This window comes from Camelus dromedarius, chromosome 5 (genome assembly GCF_036321535.1).
Source record: "Camelus dromedarius isolate mCamDro1 chromosome 5, mCamDro1.pat, whole genome shotgun sequence".
Classification (NCBI taxonomy): domain Eukaryota; kingdom Metazoa; phylum Chordata; class Mammalia; order Artiodactyla; family Camelidae; genus Camelus; species Camelus dromedarius.
Window position 1 is genome coordinate 32,443,770 of NC_087440.1, and position 18,674 is coordinate 32,462,443.

Sequence of the window (18,674 nt, forward strand, 5' to 3'; positions counted from 1 at the left end):
TTTTGTTTTTTTTACTTTATTTAAAAACATTTTTCGTGGGGAGGAGGTAAATGGATATTTATTTATTTATATGGAGGTATTGGAGATCGAACCCAGGACCTTGTGCATGCTAAGTATATGCTCTACCACTGAGCTATACCCTCCTCCCCAGGCTTTGGTGTTTTTGTTACAGCAGCTCGAACTGATGAAGACAGTAATGTACTAGCTAACATGTCTCTTCTTCCTGCCCCTGGAACACTTGTTCTTGCTCTCAGGCGCAGAGACCTTCCTAACCCTGGCAAAGCTTCCAGAATTTGGGTCTCCGCTTCTTGCTGCTTTTCTCATCTGTCCAAACTTCTGTTCAGCACTGGCAGTGGGGCGGAGTGGCTGGAAGGAACTGTCCTTCCTGAGAGCTCCCCAGCTTACATGGACACCATCACCCAGTATGTACAGAGCATCTGCTGTGTGCCAGGCCCTGTCTAGGTGTGGAGTGGATGGCAGGTGACGGGAGTGGCATGGTCTCTGCCCCTTTGCAGTGCACAGTCAGGTGATGGAGCCAACTTCACAAGCAAATACTGTGTGAGGCGGTAAAAGAAGGAGTGTGGCACAGGAGCCCAGGGTGCAGGGGCCTGAAGTCTCAGCTCACACAGGATCCAGAGAGGTCCTGCCTTCCCTAACCCCCTTCACCAAAAGTAATGCACATGCTCTTAGGACAAGGCAGCGAGTGAAAGGTTCAGAACTCCTAAGTGGAAGATTGAACAGAAAGATGGCTTAGCAAAATCTCTATTTTCTACTCAAGAGGACTTTAAGCAAGAATCAGATCTGACCCACATTGGCTTCTGAGCCCTTGGATAGTGAGATTTCTCTTCTTCACTGTTGAACAGTTTATAAGATCTGATTTGAGATTCCTCCTACTTTTAGAAGAATAGATAAAGAAATTGGTCCACAGCCGAGCACCGTGGGCATGGTGGGCTACTGGTCACTGCTTCTCTCCTTTATATCGTCTCTGTTTTCCCTTCTCTTTGGGGACACTGAGAGCTCAGCTTTCCCAAGGCACTAACAGAGAAATTATAAAGTCCTCAGTAGGCAGATAGTCCCAGACAAAGCAAAATATAAAGAACAACCCACACAGTATCTCATTCCTATATTTAAAAGTATACAGGATGGTAATCTTATAAAATGATCTGGTGAGATGGGGACCCCCTACGTTTTGCTATACTGTTTTTTCCTAGCTACCATTCATTATGTCCTTGTGTTTCTGGGTAAAAGTGGACATACCTGAAAGAAAGAAGCATTGTAACAGACAAATGGCTACAATAAAACAAAATAAAAATCTCTCCTGCTTTTTAAAGACCGTCCAAGAACACTTGGGCTGTGCACGATTTTTAACTTGTTTCCTAATTCCTATGGTAACAGTAACTTACATATAATGAGTACTTGCTCCATGCCTTCCAAGCCTGTGGGGTAGATACAATTATTCTCTCCATTTTATGGAGGAAGAAAATGAGGCACAGAGAGGTTGGGTAACTCTCCGAAGGTCATGTGCAGCTACTACGTGAGAGGCTCCAGTGCCCACCATCTTTACCACTAAGCTCACTGCCTCTCATGCAAGTACATTCACTTTGCTGCTGGAGCTACTTCCCCCCATGAATCTATGGCCTCTCCATCTTTTATTAATGTATTATATAGTGTCAGTTAAGACTTCTCCATTTCAGTTTAAGTCCCGATTAAGATGATTTACGAACTAAAACAGGACCTGGTTTACCTCAGTTGGGTCCAAGAATGATTCTCTTGCCCTGATAAACTTTGAATCGAAGCCACGCCCTTTTTCTGAGCTGTGATGAGAAAACAGCTATTTTGAGTTGCTGCCTAGGCATTCTGTGCTCACACCCAGAAACTGCACATTTAGATGAGGACATAAGTTTAGGACTCCTGCCTCAAATTCCTGCTTTGCTTTTCCTGAGGCACCTTTTAAAATGACCATTTGAGGTTGAGCCTATGTAAAGGGAGCGACCTCCATCCCAACCACCTTATACGTAACAGGTGCTTGCTACCACGCTCGCTTGTGACCTGGGATGGAGGACTGCCTTTCCCCAACTCACTGCCTCCCTTTCTCTGCGAGATACCTGCCAATCCCATGTGGTGGCTATGCCTCCTCATCCAACAGATCATAATCTGCATACGCTTAATTTAGTACCAGCTGTGGGTCCCCTGACACACAGGTGTACTATTTTCCCTCAGCTAATAAATGGTGCTGTTTCATAAATTTCCAGTCTTGTAGATGGTGAAAAATGAACTAGGGGAGATTGCAGCAGCTGGATTGCTAAAAACCTGAAAAATCACATTAAGAAATATGGATTTAATTCTAGACCCTCTCCCTCCCCTGGGATCCCCTAAAGGGCTTTAGGCAGTGAAGTTTATTTAAATAGATCACTATGGCAACCCCAGTGTGGAGCATGGATTCAGAGAAGCAAAACTGGAGGCCAAGTGGACGGTTAGGAAGCTTTCATAGGACTCGATCTGAGATATTGGTTGCTTGAGTCAGGATTGATGGGGAACAATGGATGGAACTGATGGATGTCAGTGACTGGATGTGGAGGCTACAGGAGAGGGAGGAATTGAGGATCATAGCTGGTGTTTGGTTCGGGCAACAGGGAGGTTCCATTTTTAGACACAGAGACTAAGGGAGGAAGAACAGATTTAGGGAGGAAAGACTCTAATTTTAGTAGTTTGATTTTAAGGTGGGATGGCCAACGTAGAAGTCTGAGGTTTAGGAGGGAGGTCCTGTGTAGAGACAAAACATGTGGAAGTAGTTGGCAATGGATGGAGACTGGAGCTTCTGAGGGTGTGTCAGGACAACAGAAATCCTAGGGCATAACCTTGAGGGACATCAACCTTTAGGAGATGGGCAGAGGTACAGGAGCCTGAGAAAGAAACCGGCCTGAGCAGAGAAGTGGAGGGAGAGCCCAGAGCATGCAGGGTCAGGGAAGCGGGGCAGGGGATGCTTCTAGAAGGAGGGGGTGGCCAACAGGATTACATGTTAGGGAGAGTTTGAGTAACAGAGGACTAGAAGATAGTGACATCAGTGACTCAGAAATCATGAGTGACCAGCTGAGGGCAATTTAGGTGGAGCAGCAAAAGCCACAGTTGACTTAAGGGGTGAGCAATCGGTGGTGAGCATAGATACTTGGCTCTAAAGGGGAGGAGACATGATGTTGACTAGCTGCGGAAGCACATAAAGCTGAGGATAGCTGTATGTCTACCACTGTTTCCATACCCACCTTCTCTTTGAGAGTTAAGAGACTTGAGTCTATCTAACTGCTAAAGAGAAGGAGTGAGTAGGGGGGGAGACGTTGAACATACAACAAGGAGGAGAGGAAGAGAAAAGGGTATGTTTGCAGGACACGGAATCCATGACTGGTGGATGAAGATAGCCACCTTGACAGAAGAAAGGACACGACTTCTCCTGGGTCAGATAGGAAGACGGAGAGATGAGGAGGACGGTGAGTTTCCGGAGGTGGAGGTGGGAAGGGTTCCTCTCGGTGTTTCTGCTTTCTCAGTGATGTAGGAGTCTGCTGCTGGAGGTGGGGACAGAGGTGGAGGGGTAAAAATTTTAAGGAGAGAACAGAAGGCTTCATTTGGATTCCGGGGAAAATGAGGAAAGAAGACGGCAAAGGAAAGCACGGAAGAATTGCCTGGAGGATTGAGGACCAGGGGTGGCTGGAGACCAGGGATTTAGATCCACAGCTAATTCTTCAGCGGGACTTCTCTCTGTAGGAATCAGCTGCCAGGGCGTGGGCGTAGGGAAGGCGGACAGTTGGATTCTATTCTTAGGATCCTTTAAGTCCTAGGAGATTTTTGTGCCTGGAGAGGAACACTGGCTACCATCTGTGCTGTATTTATTGTTTGTTTAATATATTTACTTCATAAACCTACTTAAGCAAAAAACGTCTAAATATTTAAACACCATTTATATAACCAACAAGTCAAAATCTACACATTTTACAAATCAAATTATTTAAACATTGGTTGCAAACTTAAATCCCCCTACACATTTCAGTAGAATCGCCGGTATAATATGTCAGCTTCTCTAAAAGCATAAACATTTTGGTAAAGCACATACATCTTGCAAGGATTATAAAATGTATTACACCTACACTTAAACTCATTATAAAAATGGGTTTGTAGACCCAAGAGGACACTGTCTCAGTTCAGAACAATTTTTGAATTTGGATATACAAAAGAGGAGTATTATCTCAGTGCAGATGAAGTTTTGGGTTTAATCAGTGAATTCTTGGTTGGGACCTGGACACTGCTTTTACCTTCTAAGACGATGGAACTCTGAGACAGTGTTTATCCTATATATCTTGGGAAATTTCAAGCCCACACCTTTTCCATGTATTAAGCACACTGTAACCGGATGTTTTTTTCTTTAAATGACGTCATCTTTAAATTTAATGACTGTGATATGCAGATGTCCCAAAGATATCCATGCCTGAATCCCTGGAACCACTGAGTAAGTTGTGTTTAATGCCAAAGGGACATTTTCATATGTAATTAAAGTTATAGGCCTTAAAATAGATAGATTATCCTGGTTTATCTGGGTGGCCTAGTCTAATCACACTAGTCCTTAAAATCAGAGAATTTTCTCCACTCAAGTCAGAGGCATGGCAGAAGGGTAGGTCAGAGATTCAAACTGTGAGAAGGACTTGGTCTGACATTGTTAACCCGAAGACTGATAGTCAGGGACCTCAATCCTACAACCACAAGGAACTGATTTCTGAATGTGCTTGGGAGTGGACTGCACCATTTCAGTAAGGAAGGCAGCCCTGCTTACACTGGCTCTTGACCTAATAAAATCCCAAGCAGAATCCAGTCATGCTGTGCTGGACTTCTGACCCACAGAAACTGTAAGATAGTAAATAGGTCAAAGTTGTGTTAAGACACTAACTTTGTTGTAATTGTTTTACAGCAATAGAAAACTAATACAATAACTTTACTGCCATTATTGTATAAATTCATCTAGCTCATTTGCATTTATAAAAAACTTCCCCAATAGCCCTGATATGGTTGCTTTCCCCAATATCCCATCTCCTCTTCTTCTTCTTATGTGACTCCCGATTTTTAGCTAGGCATGGCTGCCTGGACTAAAGACTCTGTTTCCTAGCCTCTCTCCCTTGCCTGGTGTGGCCAGGTTGTGACTAAATGCTAGCCAGTGAGATGCAATCAGAAATGTTGGGTGGGGAGGAGGGTATAGCTCATTGGTAAACTGCATGCCTAGCATGCGTGAGGTCCTGGGTTCAACCCCTAGTACCTCCACTAAAAAAGTAAGTAAATAAACATAATTACCTCACCCCACTCCCAGGGAGAAAAAAAAGAAAGAGACAGAGAGGAAGAGAGAATGCAGAATCTTAACTAGGAAACAAGATACATGGTTTATGGTCATAGTTCTATTAGTAAATCATGCTGTGATCCTAGACTTCCCTCATTGTACATTCAAATAAAATAATCGAAAAAAAAAAAAAAAAGAAGTGTTGGGTGCATCTTTCAAAAAGTTTCTTTAAAAGGAAATGGGTGTGCCCTTTCTTCTTTCTTTCTTCCTGGGGGCTGTAAGGCTGATGTAATGGTTGGAGCACAAGGAGCCATCTTGGGTCAGGAAGTGATATGCTAAAGATGGTAGAACACCAAGAAAGGAAACTGGGCTGTGATGATCATAAAACTGCCATCCATCTCTTGACCCTTTATTTGCAGGTTCTTCTATGTGAGATAGAAATAATCCATTATCTTGTTCAAGCTATTATGATTTTGTGTTTTATTGTCACTGTAATCTCCTTATAATTAGTAGGGTAGTATAGAAGCTCTCTTTCTAAGAGATGATGGATCAGGTTTGAGCAGTGGCCGTTATCTTTTGGATGTTTGACTAATTCATCATCATGTAACACACTGTTGGACTTTCTTCCTAGTTGTAACGTATGACCAGATGGTGCCAATCAGTCTCTTTCATTCTTGGTAAAGTTCCAGTTTTTTTCTGGAATCACTCACAGTTCTCTGTATCCACCCTTCCCTACTTATGCAGATAAAGAAAAATAAATGTATTTTATGAATAGATAAAATATCTGCTATATTATGTTTATACTCTTTTACTTACCAAAATTAACTAAAAATATTCTATTATATTCATACTTCACATAGTATATTAACTACCTTTTTGCATATTTTACAGTGACTTTTTCCTTTTTGAAAATCACAAGAGTCATGGATTTTAAAAATTCACCTTGTTCCAATTAACTGTACTATTTTTCTTTTGATTATCAAATTGTCACAGAATGTCAGTTAGGAGCCTATAAAATTGGTTCCTTTGCCTTCTCATCTCTAAGCTGTACATTTAAAAAAAGCATCCTTGCTTTTTGTCTTCAATAACATGTTCCATGCCTAGAGTTATTTATGGCTCTATTCTTCAAAAAACCCTGAGTCCTTTTAAAAGTGAGTAATAGTTGAGGCAAAGATCCAGGTGCTAAGAATGCATATCAGATTTTTCCTGATGTTTCTATGCTACTTTAGTGACAAAGTTTGAAAAAGTTATTTCTTTTGAAAACCACAAATTCACATTGGTATTTCCTATTTAACTCAAGCACTACCAAATCCTTTTTTATTTGACTCTAACATATAGTGACATTTATTTTCTCTACAACATATCTTCTTGTACCCTATAAGCCCTGAACCAAATTGTAATGGCATCTTCTCTCTTTAGTGATCCTACAGGGTCTCACTGATCACTATTCTCTACTTTATTGGTAGATTTTACCTTGCTGGGCCAATGGGACAGACAGGTGAGACAAAATTTATAACACTGGCAGGAGAGTGGTTGAAGGGGTGAGTCATGGAATCCAAGGTAATCGGACTTTTAAGAAGGAGGGTAAGACAGTACAGATCAGGAGAAAGAAGAAAGGTGATGGGATAGTGTTGAGCAGGTACAGTGAAGGTCACTGAGAGAGCTGGGAGGAAGGAAGTGGTGCTCAGAGCACGGAGCGATCATAGTTCTGACTATAAAGGTGGACCAGTTCCAGGAGGTAGCGGTCACTGATGTGTTCCATACCTGGAGATCTATACTTGCCCACGTGTGACTGACCTCCATCACCAGCCTCCAAAGGCAGCTCTATATAACCACTCTCGGCCAAAGCAAACATACACACCCCGTGTCCTGGGTGGGGAGGTGAGGGCCAGAGTCCATCTGGGATTTGAGACAGGCACCGGGTTCACTGCCTGCTGGCTGCCCCAAGGTACATGAAAAATATGTACTGTGTTTGGGCTGGGCGCATGTCCCCTTCTTGCTGCCACAGCCACAGGCTCCGGGCTGCTCTGTGGACCTCCCCACACTCCTTCTACTGGTTGAACCTCCCGTCCCAGCCCACACACTGCTGGCTCAGCTTCTAACTGTGCTGGCTGAGATCTGTGACGCTGGCACTCCTCACAGGAAGGAGCCTGCAGAGCACACTGAGGCTGGTCCATCTGGTCCCCTGTAGGTGCCTGTCAGGCTCACCTGTACCACCTGTTTCCAAATAGCACTGAGCAGGAAGCTTGAGTTGGGGATGGGGGCAGGAGGAGCAGAGTCTGCAAAGTAGCGCCTGCCTCCCTACCTGCCAAACCCTGCCCTGACCCTAGGGCAGCTGGCAGAAGGAGATGCAGTGGGAGGCTGGGAGGCAATTGTGGGGGTGGAGTAAGAGGGGCAGGTCCCGAGACACCACAGCTCTACTCTTCATCTTAGATGTATGGCACAGGGTCCCATGCAAGGAGGTGGAATATAGGCAGCCAGAGGGAGCCCCTCTCCCACCCTAAAGGTGCTGCTTCTGGGGCAGGAGAGGGCAGAGGACAGAAGTCAGGGCCTAGATTACCATCCTTGAAAGGCTAGAGTCCTCAGAGTGGGAAAATGAGGAAACCAGAGAAGCTGGAATATTTCCAGCCACCCAGCAGGTTCCCTCGACGCAGGCGCAGAGATACCCGGTCCCCAGGGTCCAGGGGCAGGAGCACAGAGCTGGTGGCTGCCTCCCGGGTCACGTCAGGGTCATTGGCAAAGGCTGAGATGACAGGCCATGTGTTCAGCATCAGGCTCACCTGAGGAGGGGAGCCCAGTCAGCACCTCTCCCAGCCCTTGTCTCAGGACCCCCACTTTTCTGAGAGCTTCCTCCTTTCTCTCCAGCCCCAGAGGGACACTCTGGAACCTGGGAATCTGGGGCTCAGCACACTCTCCTGAGAGGGCCGGGGGTGGGGGGGGCGATGTTGGACTCTGCACCTCCTTAACACTCTCTGCCAGGCAGGCCCTTTCCTCCTTGCTTCTGGGCTCCACAGGATACAGGTCAATGGAGGTCTACCTGAGGGTCAGCTGGGCTCCACTTATTACCCTCCCCCACCTCCAGAGCTGGGGATGGGGCAGGGCTTAGTGTTCAGTTCACCTGAACGGTTTGGCGGTTGTACACCTTCACCACATGGAACCGGAAGCTGTAGACACCCCGGACAGGGGCCACGAAGGAGCCCGAGGTCCGGTCAAAGCCACCGCCCTCGTTCACCAGGACCTGTGGGAAGTAGACCCTTGCTGAGTGGGGCTCAGGGATGCCTGGGGCCTCAGGGAAACCTCAGAGTTGGGGGAAGGGACAGTGAGTAAGGAAAGGAAGGAGTGGCAAGTAGACTCAGGAATGCACGGATTCAAAAGAAATGGTGAGAAAAGTCAAGGAGGGTGTGATGGGAGTGAAGGGAAGGGAGACAGGCAGTGGGGCTTGGGGACAACTGGCCACAGCAGGGGTTGTTTCCTTAGCAGCAGAGCGGGCTTGGAGAGCGATTCCAGGTCTTTGCAGGGTAGGGGGATTACCTGGTCGAAGTAGATGGCCCCACTGGTGCCGTTGCCAATCTCTCCTGCTGGCTCATGGTGGTGGCTTCGGACTGCAGCAAATGCCACTCTTCCAGGGGGCGCCTCCCCCAGGGCTGCTCCCCCGGCACCCCCTGCAGCAGCTCGGCCAGGCTCACAGACCACCAGGCATTCACCTTCCAGGAGAACTGGCTCTGTCCCTTCCTGGGCCGACCCGGCCCTCAGGGCCAGAAGTGTCAGGGCCAAGGGCAGCCCGGGGCTGAGTAAGGGACCTGGTGGCCAGTATCGCTTTGCTCCCAGCATGGCTGAGTGGCTCTGTGACCCACAAGCCTTCTCTTTCTGTTCCTTGGTTTGCCCTTCTCTCCCCTAGGCTCTAACCACCCCACACCCTGCTTCTCAGCTCTCTCTCTGGGACTCACTGTCACCTGGTCTTGGCATCTCCCTCTCCATACCTCTCTGTGCCCCAAGATTCTGTCTTGCCTCTCACTCCTGCTGTCACTGCAGTTCCCTCCTCCTTGGCAGGGCACAAAATGACAGCAGTTGGGCTCTGGGAGGGAGAGGAGAAACGAGGCAGCCAGACAGGAGGGCTACAGCCAGAACCCCAGGGCAGCCCCTCCCAAGAGCACTGGAGGCTGGAACTGGGATCACAGAGAACACGGGTGTATGCCTGAGAATGTGTGTGCATGTGTGCATATGTGTGAGTGTGTGCATATATGTGAGACAGTTCCTGCAGCCTCTTCCTCCTCCTCACTCCTCCCCTCTTCAGAATCCCTCCTAGCAGCCTCTTTCCCTCTTTTCTTGTTGGAAACAAGAGAGTGTCCTAGTGTATTCCCCACATTTGTTTTGGTGGAAAGTGCTTGGGCCAACAGTGTCACTATCCTGTGACCCTGGGCCAGTCTCTTTCTTTCCTTGGTCTTCCGTATCTTCATCCGAAGGGACAGGATTAGTCCCTTTAAGGCCCTTTCACCTCCGACTCTCAGTTAGTGGTTCCCCGTTCCTGAGAAACAACTGCGCGGAGCCACCGAAAACCCAGAGGAGCGGGGAGAGCTGACCCTCAGGCTTGGAGCGAGAGTCGGTGACGACAGCGGGCGAGGGGGCGGGGCCGCGGCGGGGCCGGAGGCCGGGGGAGGGGCCGGAGGCCGGGGCCAGGCGGGGGCGGGGGCGGGGGCGGGGGCGGGGGCCGGGGCCGGGGGCCCGGGCAGGGGGGCGGGGAGCAGCCAGCTGCTGGCGGGGGCGGGCGCGCGCCGAACCCCGTGCAGGCCCAGCCCCGGGAGGGGCCCAGCTGACTCCGCCCCGGGCCAGGAAGTGACTCAAAAAACTGTTCGTGATGTGGGGAAGAGAGGTCCCTGTTGGGTGAGGAATCGGGAAGGCCCGCCCAGATTCGGGCCCCCCGCCCTTCTTCCCTGGGTCGGGGGCGCGGGCGAAGCTGGGGCCGGCGGGCACCGAGCGGCGCCGGCGGGACTGAGTCCGCAGCGGGCGGCGAGGCGGGTAGGCGCGCTCTCCCCCGCGCCCGGGCCTGGGACCCCGAGGTCGCAGTGCAGAGCGCAGTCGGGGGGCGGCGGCCGCCAGCGGCTGTGGGCGGGGCCCGGCCCGGCCCCTGGGCCCCTAGTGGGGCGCGTGGCGCGACCAAGGGGTGCAGCAGACGGCGGAGGGAGGGGGAGGGATGGGAGTGGCTAGACCTTGGAAATGGCTGACAGGGGACCCCAGAGGACAGCCCAGTTCAAGCCCCAGTGAGGATTCATGTTTAAGAGGCCGTGTTGGACCCAGAAATTGCGGAGACCCTGAGCAGAGGGACTCTTTAGTCATCCATCGACTCCGGGCCTCCAGACCGAGCTGGATCCCCCCACCCTTCCTGCTCAGGGCTGTGGTTATTATTTTCAGAAGGCCAGACAGCCTTGTTTGTCCATGACTTCGTCTCCGGAGAGAAGGCCCTCGTGTCCAGATAATCTGACATTCCCCTCCTACCCCCAAGATGGACTGAAATACCGGTTACCTCCGGTGTTGTTTACCAGATTGGTAACTAGATGCGACCTGTTGATAGCTGGTGTAGGCCAGGAGACCAAGATTCGGGTTGAGGTGACGTCGATGCTCAGAGCTGCCTTTTCCCCCTTCCAGGGCTGGGCAGCCAGGCAGCCATGCCTACCTGGGGGGCTGGCTCCCCGTCCCCTGACCGCTTTGCCGTGTCTGCGGAGGCCGAGGACAAGGTGCGGGAGCAGCAACCCCATGTGGAGCGCATCTTCAGGGTGGGGATGAGCGTCCTCCCGAAGGACTGCCCTGAGAACCCTCACATCTGGCTGCAGCTGGAGGGCCCCAAGGAGAACGCCAGCAGAGCCAAGGTGAACGCCTCTCCCTGACCTTTCCAGGGAAACAATATCTCCCTCCCTCTTGGAGGCAGAAGAGAGGAGGGGTTGGGGAGGATCTAAACTCCTTGCTTGTCTCCCTGGCCCTGAGCTTTGAGGAACTTCCAGACCAGCTCTGTTTGTCTCGAGTTTTGGTTTCATTTCTGCTGTTATGACCCAGGTTCTGCCAGGGCTTGGAGATAAGTGATTCAGTTCACATCAGTTTATACTCTTTGGGAGAGCAGAGATAATCTGGTTGGGCAAGCAGGCCCCACCAAGGAATTCTCTGTGCGGTGGGAGGCCACATTGCTTCCTTTGGAGTTAGTCAGGGCTTTCAGTAAAGGCGCCACCACCAAATGTCATTCTTATGGTCCTAGTTTAAGTTTCCTTATCTACAAAATGTGAATCATAACGTCATAGCATAATCTCACTGTGATTGTGAATGAGGCAAAGCATGTAAAACATGAGTTCAGTAAAAGTTAGCCATGATGATCATTATGATGGAATAATACACATACACACACATAAATGTTTAGAATAGAGCCTTTTAACCAATTAATTATAACAGTATCTTGAATCAAGATCTAAACGGAAATTTAGCCACAGACTGTCAGCTGAAAAGGGAAAGAAGTAAATTTCTTAATCCCCTTTTAACCCCCACCTTTGTCAGGATCTGCAGGGCTCTGTTGCTCTGCCCAGGCATCCCAGAGCTCAGGGGAGAGCAGTGGGCCTGAAAGGGCTACTGGACCCCTTAGGATTCCAGCAGTCTCCTTTTTTCCCCCACCCCCTCCTCTCTTTCCCCCAGGAGTACTTGAAGGGTCTCTGCAGCCCGGAGCTGCAGAATGAAATCCACTATCCGCCCAAACTGCACTGCATCTTCCTGGGGGCACAGGGCTTCTTCCTCGATTGCCTGGCCTGGAGCACATCAGCCCACCTGGTGCCTGGGGCGCCCGGCTCACTGATGGTCAGCGGCCTGACTGAAGCCTTCGTCATGGTCCAGAGTCGAGTGGAGGAGCTGGTGGAGCGGCTGAGCTGGGACTTTCAGCTGGGGCAGTCTGCTGGAGCCTCTCAGTGTGCTGGAGTGCTGAGAGACTTCTCTGCCCTGCTGCAGTCCCAGGGGGATGCCCACACCGAGGCCCTGCTGCAGCTGCCCCTGGCCGTCCAGGAGGAACTGCTGAGCCTGGTGCAAGAGGCATCCAGGGCGCAGGGGCCCCAAGCCTTCCCCTTCTGGGAGCCGGGGAGCCCTGGCCTGCTGGGTGCTCAGCAGCAGGGAGTCAGGGCTCCCCTGAGTGAAGGCAGGGAGTCCCTGGACACAGGACCTGTAGGGTGGCAAGAGTCAAGGGGAGAGAGACATGCTATGGAGAAGGAGGGAGCAAAGCAGAGTGGTCCCAGGGAGATGGATTTGTGGCGGAAGGAGCTGCTCGGGGAAGAGGCCTGGGAGAGACAAGTGGCCTTCAGGTCACAGTCAGGGGGAGGAGAGGCAGGGCAGGCAGGGGCCTTGAAAGGGAAGGCCCTGGGGAAGGAGGGGCTGCCCCAGGAAAGAGGAAGGTTCTGGGTCCAGGGTGAGCCTCCTGGTGCCCAGGGCCCCTGTCAGAAGGCAGCTCAGCTCCGGGGAGCCTCCCTCCTCCAGCGGCTCCATAATGGGAAAGCCTCACCACCAAGAGTGCCCAGCCCCCCACCTGCACCCGAACCCCCGTGGCACTGTGCAGACCGAGGGGACAGAGGAGACAGGGCAGAAAAGCAGCAGGCCATGGCTCGAGGTCGGGGGTCTCCGTGGAAACGAGGCACCCGGGGGGGCAACCTGGTGACCGGCACACAGCGTTTCCAGGAGGCCCTCCAGGACCCTTTCACCCTGTGTCTTGCCAATGTGCCCGGCCAGCCAGACCTCCGCCATATTGTCATTGATGGCAGCAATGTGGCCATGGTGTGAGTACCCGGTCGGGCTGAGGGTCCTGGGGAGGGGGATGAGATGGGCAATTTTATTCACCTCGGGGACATGTGCTGAGTGGGGGACAATCCAGCCAAGCTGCCAGGCCCCTCCTCTGGAGCCCCAGAGTGCTGACCCCTTCCCCCTGCAGGCATGGCCTCCAGCACTACTTTTCCAGCCGGGGCATTGCCATTGCCGTGCAGTACTTCTGGGACCGAGGCCACCGCGACATCACCGTCTTTGTGCCTCAGTGGCGCTTCAGTAAAGATGCCAAAGTCAGAGGTGAGTTGGGCCTGGACATTAGTGTCAGGGGATGAGCCCTGCTTCCATCTTGAGGATAACCCCGTTGTGCACCTCTGTTTCTCTAGAGGGTCACTTCCTGCACAAGCTGCACTCCCTCAGCCTGCTCTCTCTCACTCCTTCCCGGGTCTTGGATGGCAAGAGGATTTCCTCATACGACGACAGGTACTTGCTTCTCTCTTGGCCACAGGCTTGATATTCAGGGAGCCCAGAGGGAGAGACAGAAGCTCCTGCCCCTTCACACTGTCTCTAAGCCTGAGTCGAAGGAAAAGGGCCAGTGTCTCCTACGACTGGGGAGGTAAACCTGCCCTGCAGGCAGAATGAGATGGATGGTGGACAACTGTGTTTATCCATTCATTCATCCTTCACTTTTCACTCGTTGAACTAAACGATGCCTTGTGTGTATATAGTGCCTTACTGCCTAGAAAATACTGGTTTAATGGAAGGATGGGAAAGCTGATGACATGAATAGCTGACAAATGCCTCTTAAAACCCAAATGTCCAAACACAGAGAGAAATTCCCCCACCTTCTGGAAAGACCAGAATAAATGTTCAAAATAATAACAAATGAAGAAATGCAATCCATGAATAATAAGATTGTACAAAACATGGTATATTAAAAGACATACTGAAAGCTCCCTGGACTTAGACTTGGAAGATTTGAATTTGAGTCTCAAGTTGCACAGTCATTGACTATGGACCAGTCTCTTAGTGGATTAACCTCTTTGTCTCAGAGTCCTCTTCCATTCATTCCTCCTCCTTGTGAGTGTCAAAAGAAGCCAAGTTATGTGCTTGCTGCCTTAGTCCATGCTAGGGAGGAGGACGGTGATATTCCTTAGTTTTTCACGGACCCATCAAATGTGGCAGAGGGTCTCACCTCTCTCATCCAGAAACAGAGACAGAGGGTAAGAGTGGTTAACTCCCTTGGCAAAGGCTACGAAGTGGCAAAGGGAAAATGAGAACCTAAAGCTGCCAGATGGTTTAAATGAAAAACACGGAGCATATTCCCTTCCCAGCATGTAAGCGGTGTGGGAGATGGGCGGATTTTAAAAGCTAACCAATTAAAACAATGTACAGTGACAAGTTCTCTATTCTCCAGGACTTTCAGGTTTAAATATAAAGACTAGTTTCCAAACTGTAGTGGTTATATATTTTGTCTTTTCAAATACTTCACTTTTACTCCCCAATGGGTAAATGATATTCTCCAAGAAGGCAGGGCACATTCTGCCGATGTTACTCTGTTTTATGTCTGGATTTCACAGGTTATCCAAGATGTGGAACCTTCTTTCCATGCCAGCATTGGCATAGAGTTAAAACTGAAAATGGAGTCAGTTGTAATAAATCTTAAAGGCATGTGTCTGTACAGTTGTGTAGGTCCTGGTAGGCAGACAGCACAATATGAATTTGGAATTTTGCCTAATTGCGCAAATAAGCACAGTGGTGCAGAGCGCAGGCCTACGGAATACTGTGTGTGGAACAATATGGATGTAACACGATAATAGTAAAATATGCTGAACTTGAAAATACCTTTTGTACTTTGTAAGATACCATATACATTTATCTGTCATCTCTTTAATTTGTTTCCTGTACAAAAACTCAGAATCAGACATCTGTTACACCAAATCCTGATTAGTAGGCCCCTCTATACCACACTGTCTTTCAAACACTGACTGCCCACTTAGCACTAGGGGCATGGCCTGCCGAAGGAGGCAGGAATGCAAGGAATCAGGGAAGACTTGATTCTTGACTTCAAAGAGCCCAAAGAAACTGTCAATCAAACACTACAGAATTTGGAGGAAAGGGATCCCCTTTCTGGCTGGGGTTTTGTGGGAAGGCAGGGATTTGAGAGCTTTTTGTCGATTGAGAAGGACATGGCATGTGTTGGATCTCTTGGTTTCTAAACCTGCTAGAAAGGACTCATCTCATGAGTCCTGCCCACGTCCTGTGGAATCCTGTGGGGTGACTAAAGGGGGCCCAGGCATCTGTTTTTTGGAAGTCATCCTGGTGATTCTGTTCATCTGTGAGGTTTGGGAAACATCTTCCAGATGGAGGGAACAGTTTGAGAAACACGAAGGTCAGACAGCACAGGGCATGTTTGGAGAACAGGGTGTAATCTGATCATTGATTCTGGCAGGAGCTGAGAGTACATTAGGGAGTATGGGGAGATATAAGGCCATAGGGTGCCTTGGAGCTCGGTTCTAGGAGGCCTTGGGTGCCATGCCTGGGCACGTGGAAATTTTCTATAAAGGGCAAGTATGGAAGACTTCTGTGTAGGGGAGCATGTTCTCTTGGGGAAGGACAGGAGAGACTGGAGGGTAGTGAATGGCTAGGGGCAGGGGACCTCCTCAATTGCTATGTCCAGGTAGCTCAGGTGGTGATGGTTGGACTGGAAAGGGAGAGGGCAGAGTGGAAGGCTTTCCAGCGGAGGAGCATGATAGATTTGTGACTGATTGGTGGGGTAGGGTAGAAGAAGAGAGCCAGAGCTGGATCTTTCTGTCTCTTACTAACAAGGCAGAGAGTGTTTGGTGGAGGACTGTGGTGACCAGAGGGGATGCTAATGGCGGACCACGTTTCATTGTTTCCTTTCTAACCCCTGGCACCTGTATCCAGTCAGTCACCTGGTGGCTGGGTCAAGGTGAGGGGCCCAAATCTCTGTCTCCAGAAGTGCGTCATCAGAGTCAGTAACACTCTTTGGGGTTGGGACCTTGGAGAATCCCAATGTGGCCGCTGTGGTTTTTGAGACAGGTTCATGGTGAAGCTGGCTGAAGAGACCGATGGGATCATCGTCTCCAACGACCAGTTCCGGGACCTGGCGGAGGAATCCGAGAAGTGGATGGCAATCATCAGAGAGCGGTGAGGGAGCCCTCCCCTGAGAACAGGGCACGGACTCAGACCTTTCTCTAAAACCAGCTCTGCTCTGCCACCGGGTGAGGACTCTGGGAAGGGGCTGATGTTGCTTTGTGAAGGACGGTAGCCGGCCGCTTCTGGTGGTGTTGGTCTTGGCTGTCTGGGAGGTGGGCAAGGGCCCCTCTCTGACCACACGGTCTCCGTCGCCTATCCAGCCTGCTGCCCTTCACCTTCGTGGGAAACCTCTTCATGGTGCCTGATGACCCGCTGGGGCGAAACGGCCCCACACTGGATGAGTTTCTGAAGAAGCCAGTCAGGTAATGTCTCAGACTCTCCTAGGCAGCCCCTAGCCCTGGCCCTGGCCCTGCAAGGGCCATACAAGTCTGGAGGACTGCGGGAAGAATGACCTCAACCTGGGCCCGCTTTATTCTGTAGTTCAAGTTGCCTTAGGCTGGGCCTTTCATGGCTTCCCAGGGAGTCCTGATGCAGACCCTCCTGGCTGGGAGGGGAGCTTCTGCTTCCTGTTTTTCCTAATTAGTGCGTTGGGTGGAGTTATTTGGAAGATGGTTGCTTCTACTTACAGCCAGTTGTGTTGAGTACTCCCTCTGCTGGACACAAAGTGATTAATTTATTAGGCTAGAACTAGCGGCAGGTTCACCTTCCGGGTTCCAAAGGAACGGTCTATCTTCCCTTCCGAAGTGGGTTGATACTGCCACTCAGCGGTCAGTTCTTGGAACTGCAGGGTCGCGCCCCATAGCTAGGACTAGGCAGGGCAGTTAACTGGGAGTGGGGGGCTGGGGAGGCCCACTGGACTCTAATTTTCCTCCCCAATGCTCATCAGCTCTTCCTGGGTTCTCTGCTTCTTCCCAGGGCACAGGGGTCTTCTAAGGCTCAGCATTCCTCCAGGGGCTTTGCAGAACCTGGTAATCAGCAGCAGGGGAGAAAAGAGGAGGAAAAAGGCAGTGCTGGCATTCGGAAGACGCGGGAGACAGAGCGGCTCCGGCGCCAACTGCTGGAAGTGTTCTGGGGCCAGGATCACAAGGTGGACTTCATCCTGCAGCGGGAGCCATACTGCCGGGACATTAACCAGCTCTCCGAGGCCCTGCTCAGTCTCAACTTTTGAGCCTCACGTCTCTGAGTGGCTGCCACCCCATCAGCTTCAGCCTCACCCAGCTCAGCTCATTCTGTGAGGGTCCCTCTGCTGCTCAGACCCTGACCCAGACTCACCCTGAGTTGGTGCTTTGGGTCAGGGAAGCACTGAGTTAGAGCATTTGTGGTGTGGGGAATGCTCTTGCCTGGGGCACTTTGGGGACAGGTCCAGAAGTGACCTGATCTCTTCTTGAGCCAGGACCTCAACCAGCTCTCAGGAGGTTCTGCTCAGTTTTAACTTCTCAACCTTGCCTTATGCAGGGTTTCTGTAGGGAGTGGGGTCTGCTGGAAAGGGTGGGTCCTGGAGATTGGGACGGCCGGCCCCTCCTCCACGTTGAGCTGGGGATGGAGGCTAGGGAGGCTAGGGTGGGCGGGAGGGGAATGTGGAACAGGTGACAAGGAAGCTAAGCCTTTCCTCCTCTTGGCTCCTGCTCTGATGGCCAGAGGACAGGACGCTTCCCAGTCCTGGCTGGGCTCCTGGGCACATCGAAGGGAATGCTGGGCCCTGGAAAGGCTAGTGTTCTGGGGTCTGGGTCACACTGGGGCAGCAGGGAGCTGGTGGAGAAGGCAGAGGGAGACTTGGCTTCTGGTTTCAGCTCTTCCTGTCTGTGACCTTGATTGATCTTGGTCTTTACTTCTGCCTACGAGGGTAAAGGGTAAGAATGCCTGTTGGGAGGAGAGAGGAGAACACAGAGGAAAGCTCCTGGGAGGAAAGGTACTTGGACCAAGTCTCAGGTGTGTCTGTGGCTGCACAGGTGTCCTAACCAAAACCTCCTCTTTCCCCAGGGCCTGTGCCCTAGATTTGAACACTGCATCCTCAGTATAATGTGCCCTGTAATGGCTGCATCCCTTTGGGCAACCCCCCAAATCCACATTTACAGAACAGTTAATTAGGGGTGGCTGTTGGCATTACCAGAATACTCTCAGGGTTCGTTCCTATCAATGGCAGCTTTCCTGTTGCATTCAGGTGTTTACAGATGAACGAATGTGTCAGAAAGTCCCCAGTCCCCGGTTACCGCACTTGCTCAGGCATTGAGCATTCAGCAAACCGATGAAGCCATGCTCTGTGAGGACAACGTTCATGTGCTCTGACCCTAGTGTTTTCTCTACCAAACACATATGTTGCATAAAGCAAAGCCCACTTCTGCTCTCTCTGTGTGTGTATGGGGATGGGAGGATGTATAGAGGTTGTAGCTAGAGGAACCGATTATCTGGAGGAAGAAAACCCAAGAATCAGTCAGAAGGTACCTGACTGGCCACCAGACCAACTGCT

The 18,674-nt window shown here is 50.6% G+C and overlaps 2 protein-coding genes across 3 annotated transcripts; one reads left to right on the forward strand and one right to left on the reverse strand.

Moving 5' to 3' along the window:
* Positions 1-3,877: 3,877 nt before the first annotated feature.
* CBLN3 (cerebellin 3 precursor) lies at positions 3,878-9,949 on the reverse strand. Its single transcript, XM_010995805.3, has 3 exons — positions 8,843-9,949; positions 8,430-8,549; positions 3,878-8,091 (listed from the first exon to the last, which is right to left on the reverse strand). The coding sequence occupies exons 1-3, from the start codon at positions 9,140-9,142 to the stop codon at positions 7,894-7,896; spliced, it is 618 nt and encodes a 205-aa protein (XP_010994107.1). The 5' UTR covers positions 9,143-9,949; the 3' UTR covers positions 3,878-7,893.
* Positions 9,950-10,062: 113 nt separating this feature from the next.
* Positions 10,063-18,551, forward strand: KHNYN (KH and NYN domain containing). 2 transcript variants are annotated; one of them, XM_031453512.2, is made up of 8 exons: positions 10,063-10,192; positions 10,955-11,175; positions 11,984-13,104; positions 13,257-13,387; positions 13,474-13,570; positions 16,151-16,258; positions 16,468-16,569; positions 17,123-18,551. In XM_031453512.2, the coding sequence occupies exons 2-8, from the start codon at positions 10,975-10,977 to the stop codon at positions 17,373-17,375; spliced, it is 2,013 nt and encodes a 670-aa protein (XP_031309372.1). In that variant the 5' UTR covers positions 10,063-10,192; positions 10,955-10,974; the 3' UTR covers positions 17,376-18,551. The 2 variants fall into 2 exon arrangements, with proteins under 2 accessions (XP_031309372.1, XP_031309371.1); XM_031453511.2 differs by having other exon boundaries at positions 10,153-10,327.
* The last annotated feature ends 123 nt before the right edge of the window (positions 18,552-18,674 follow it).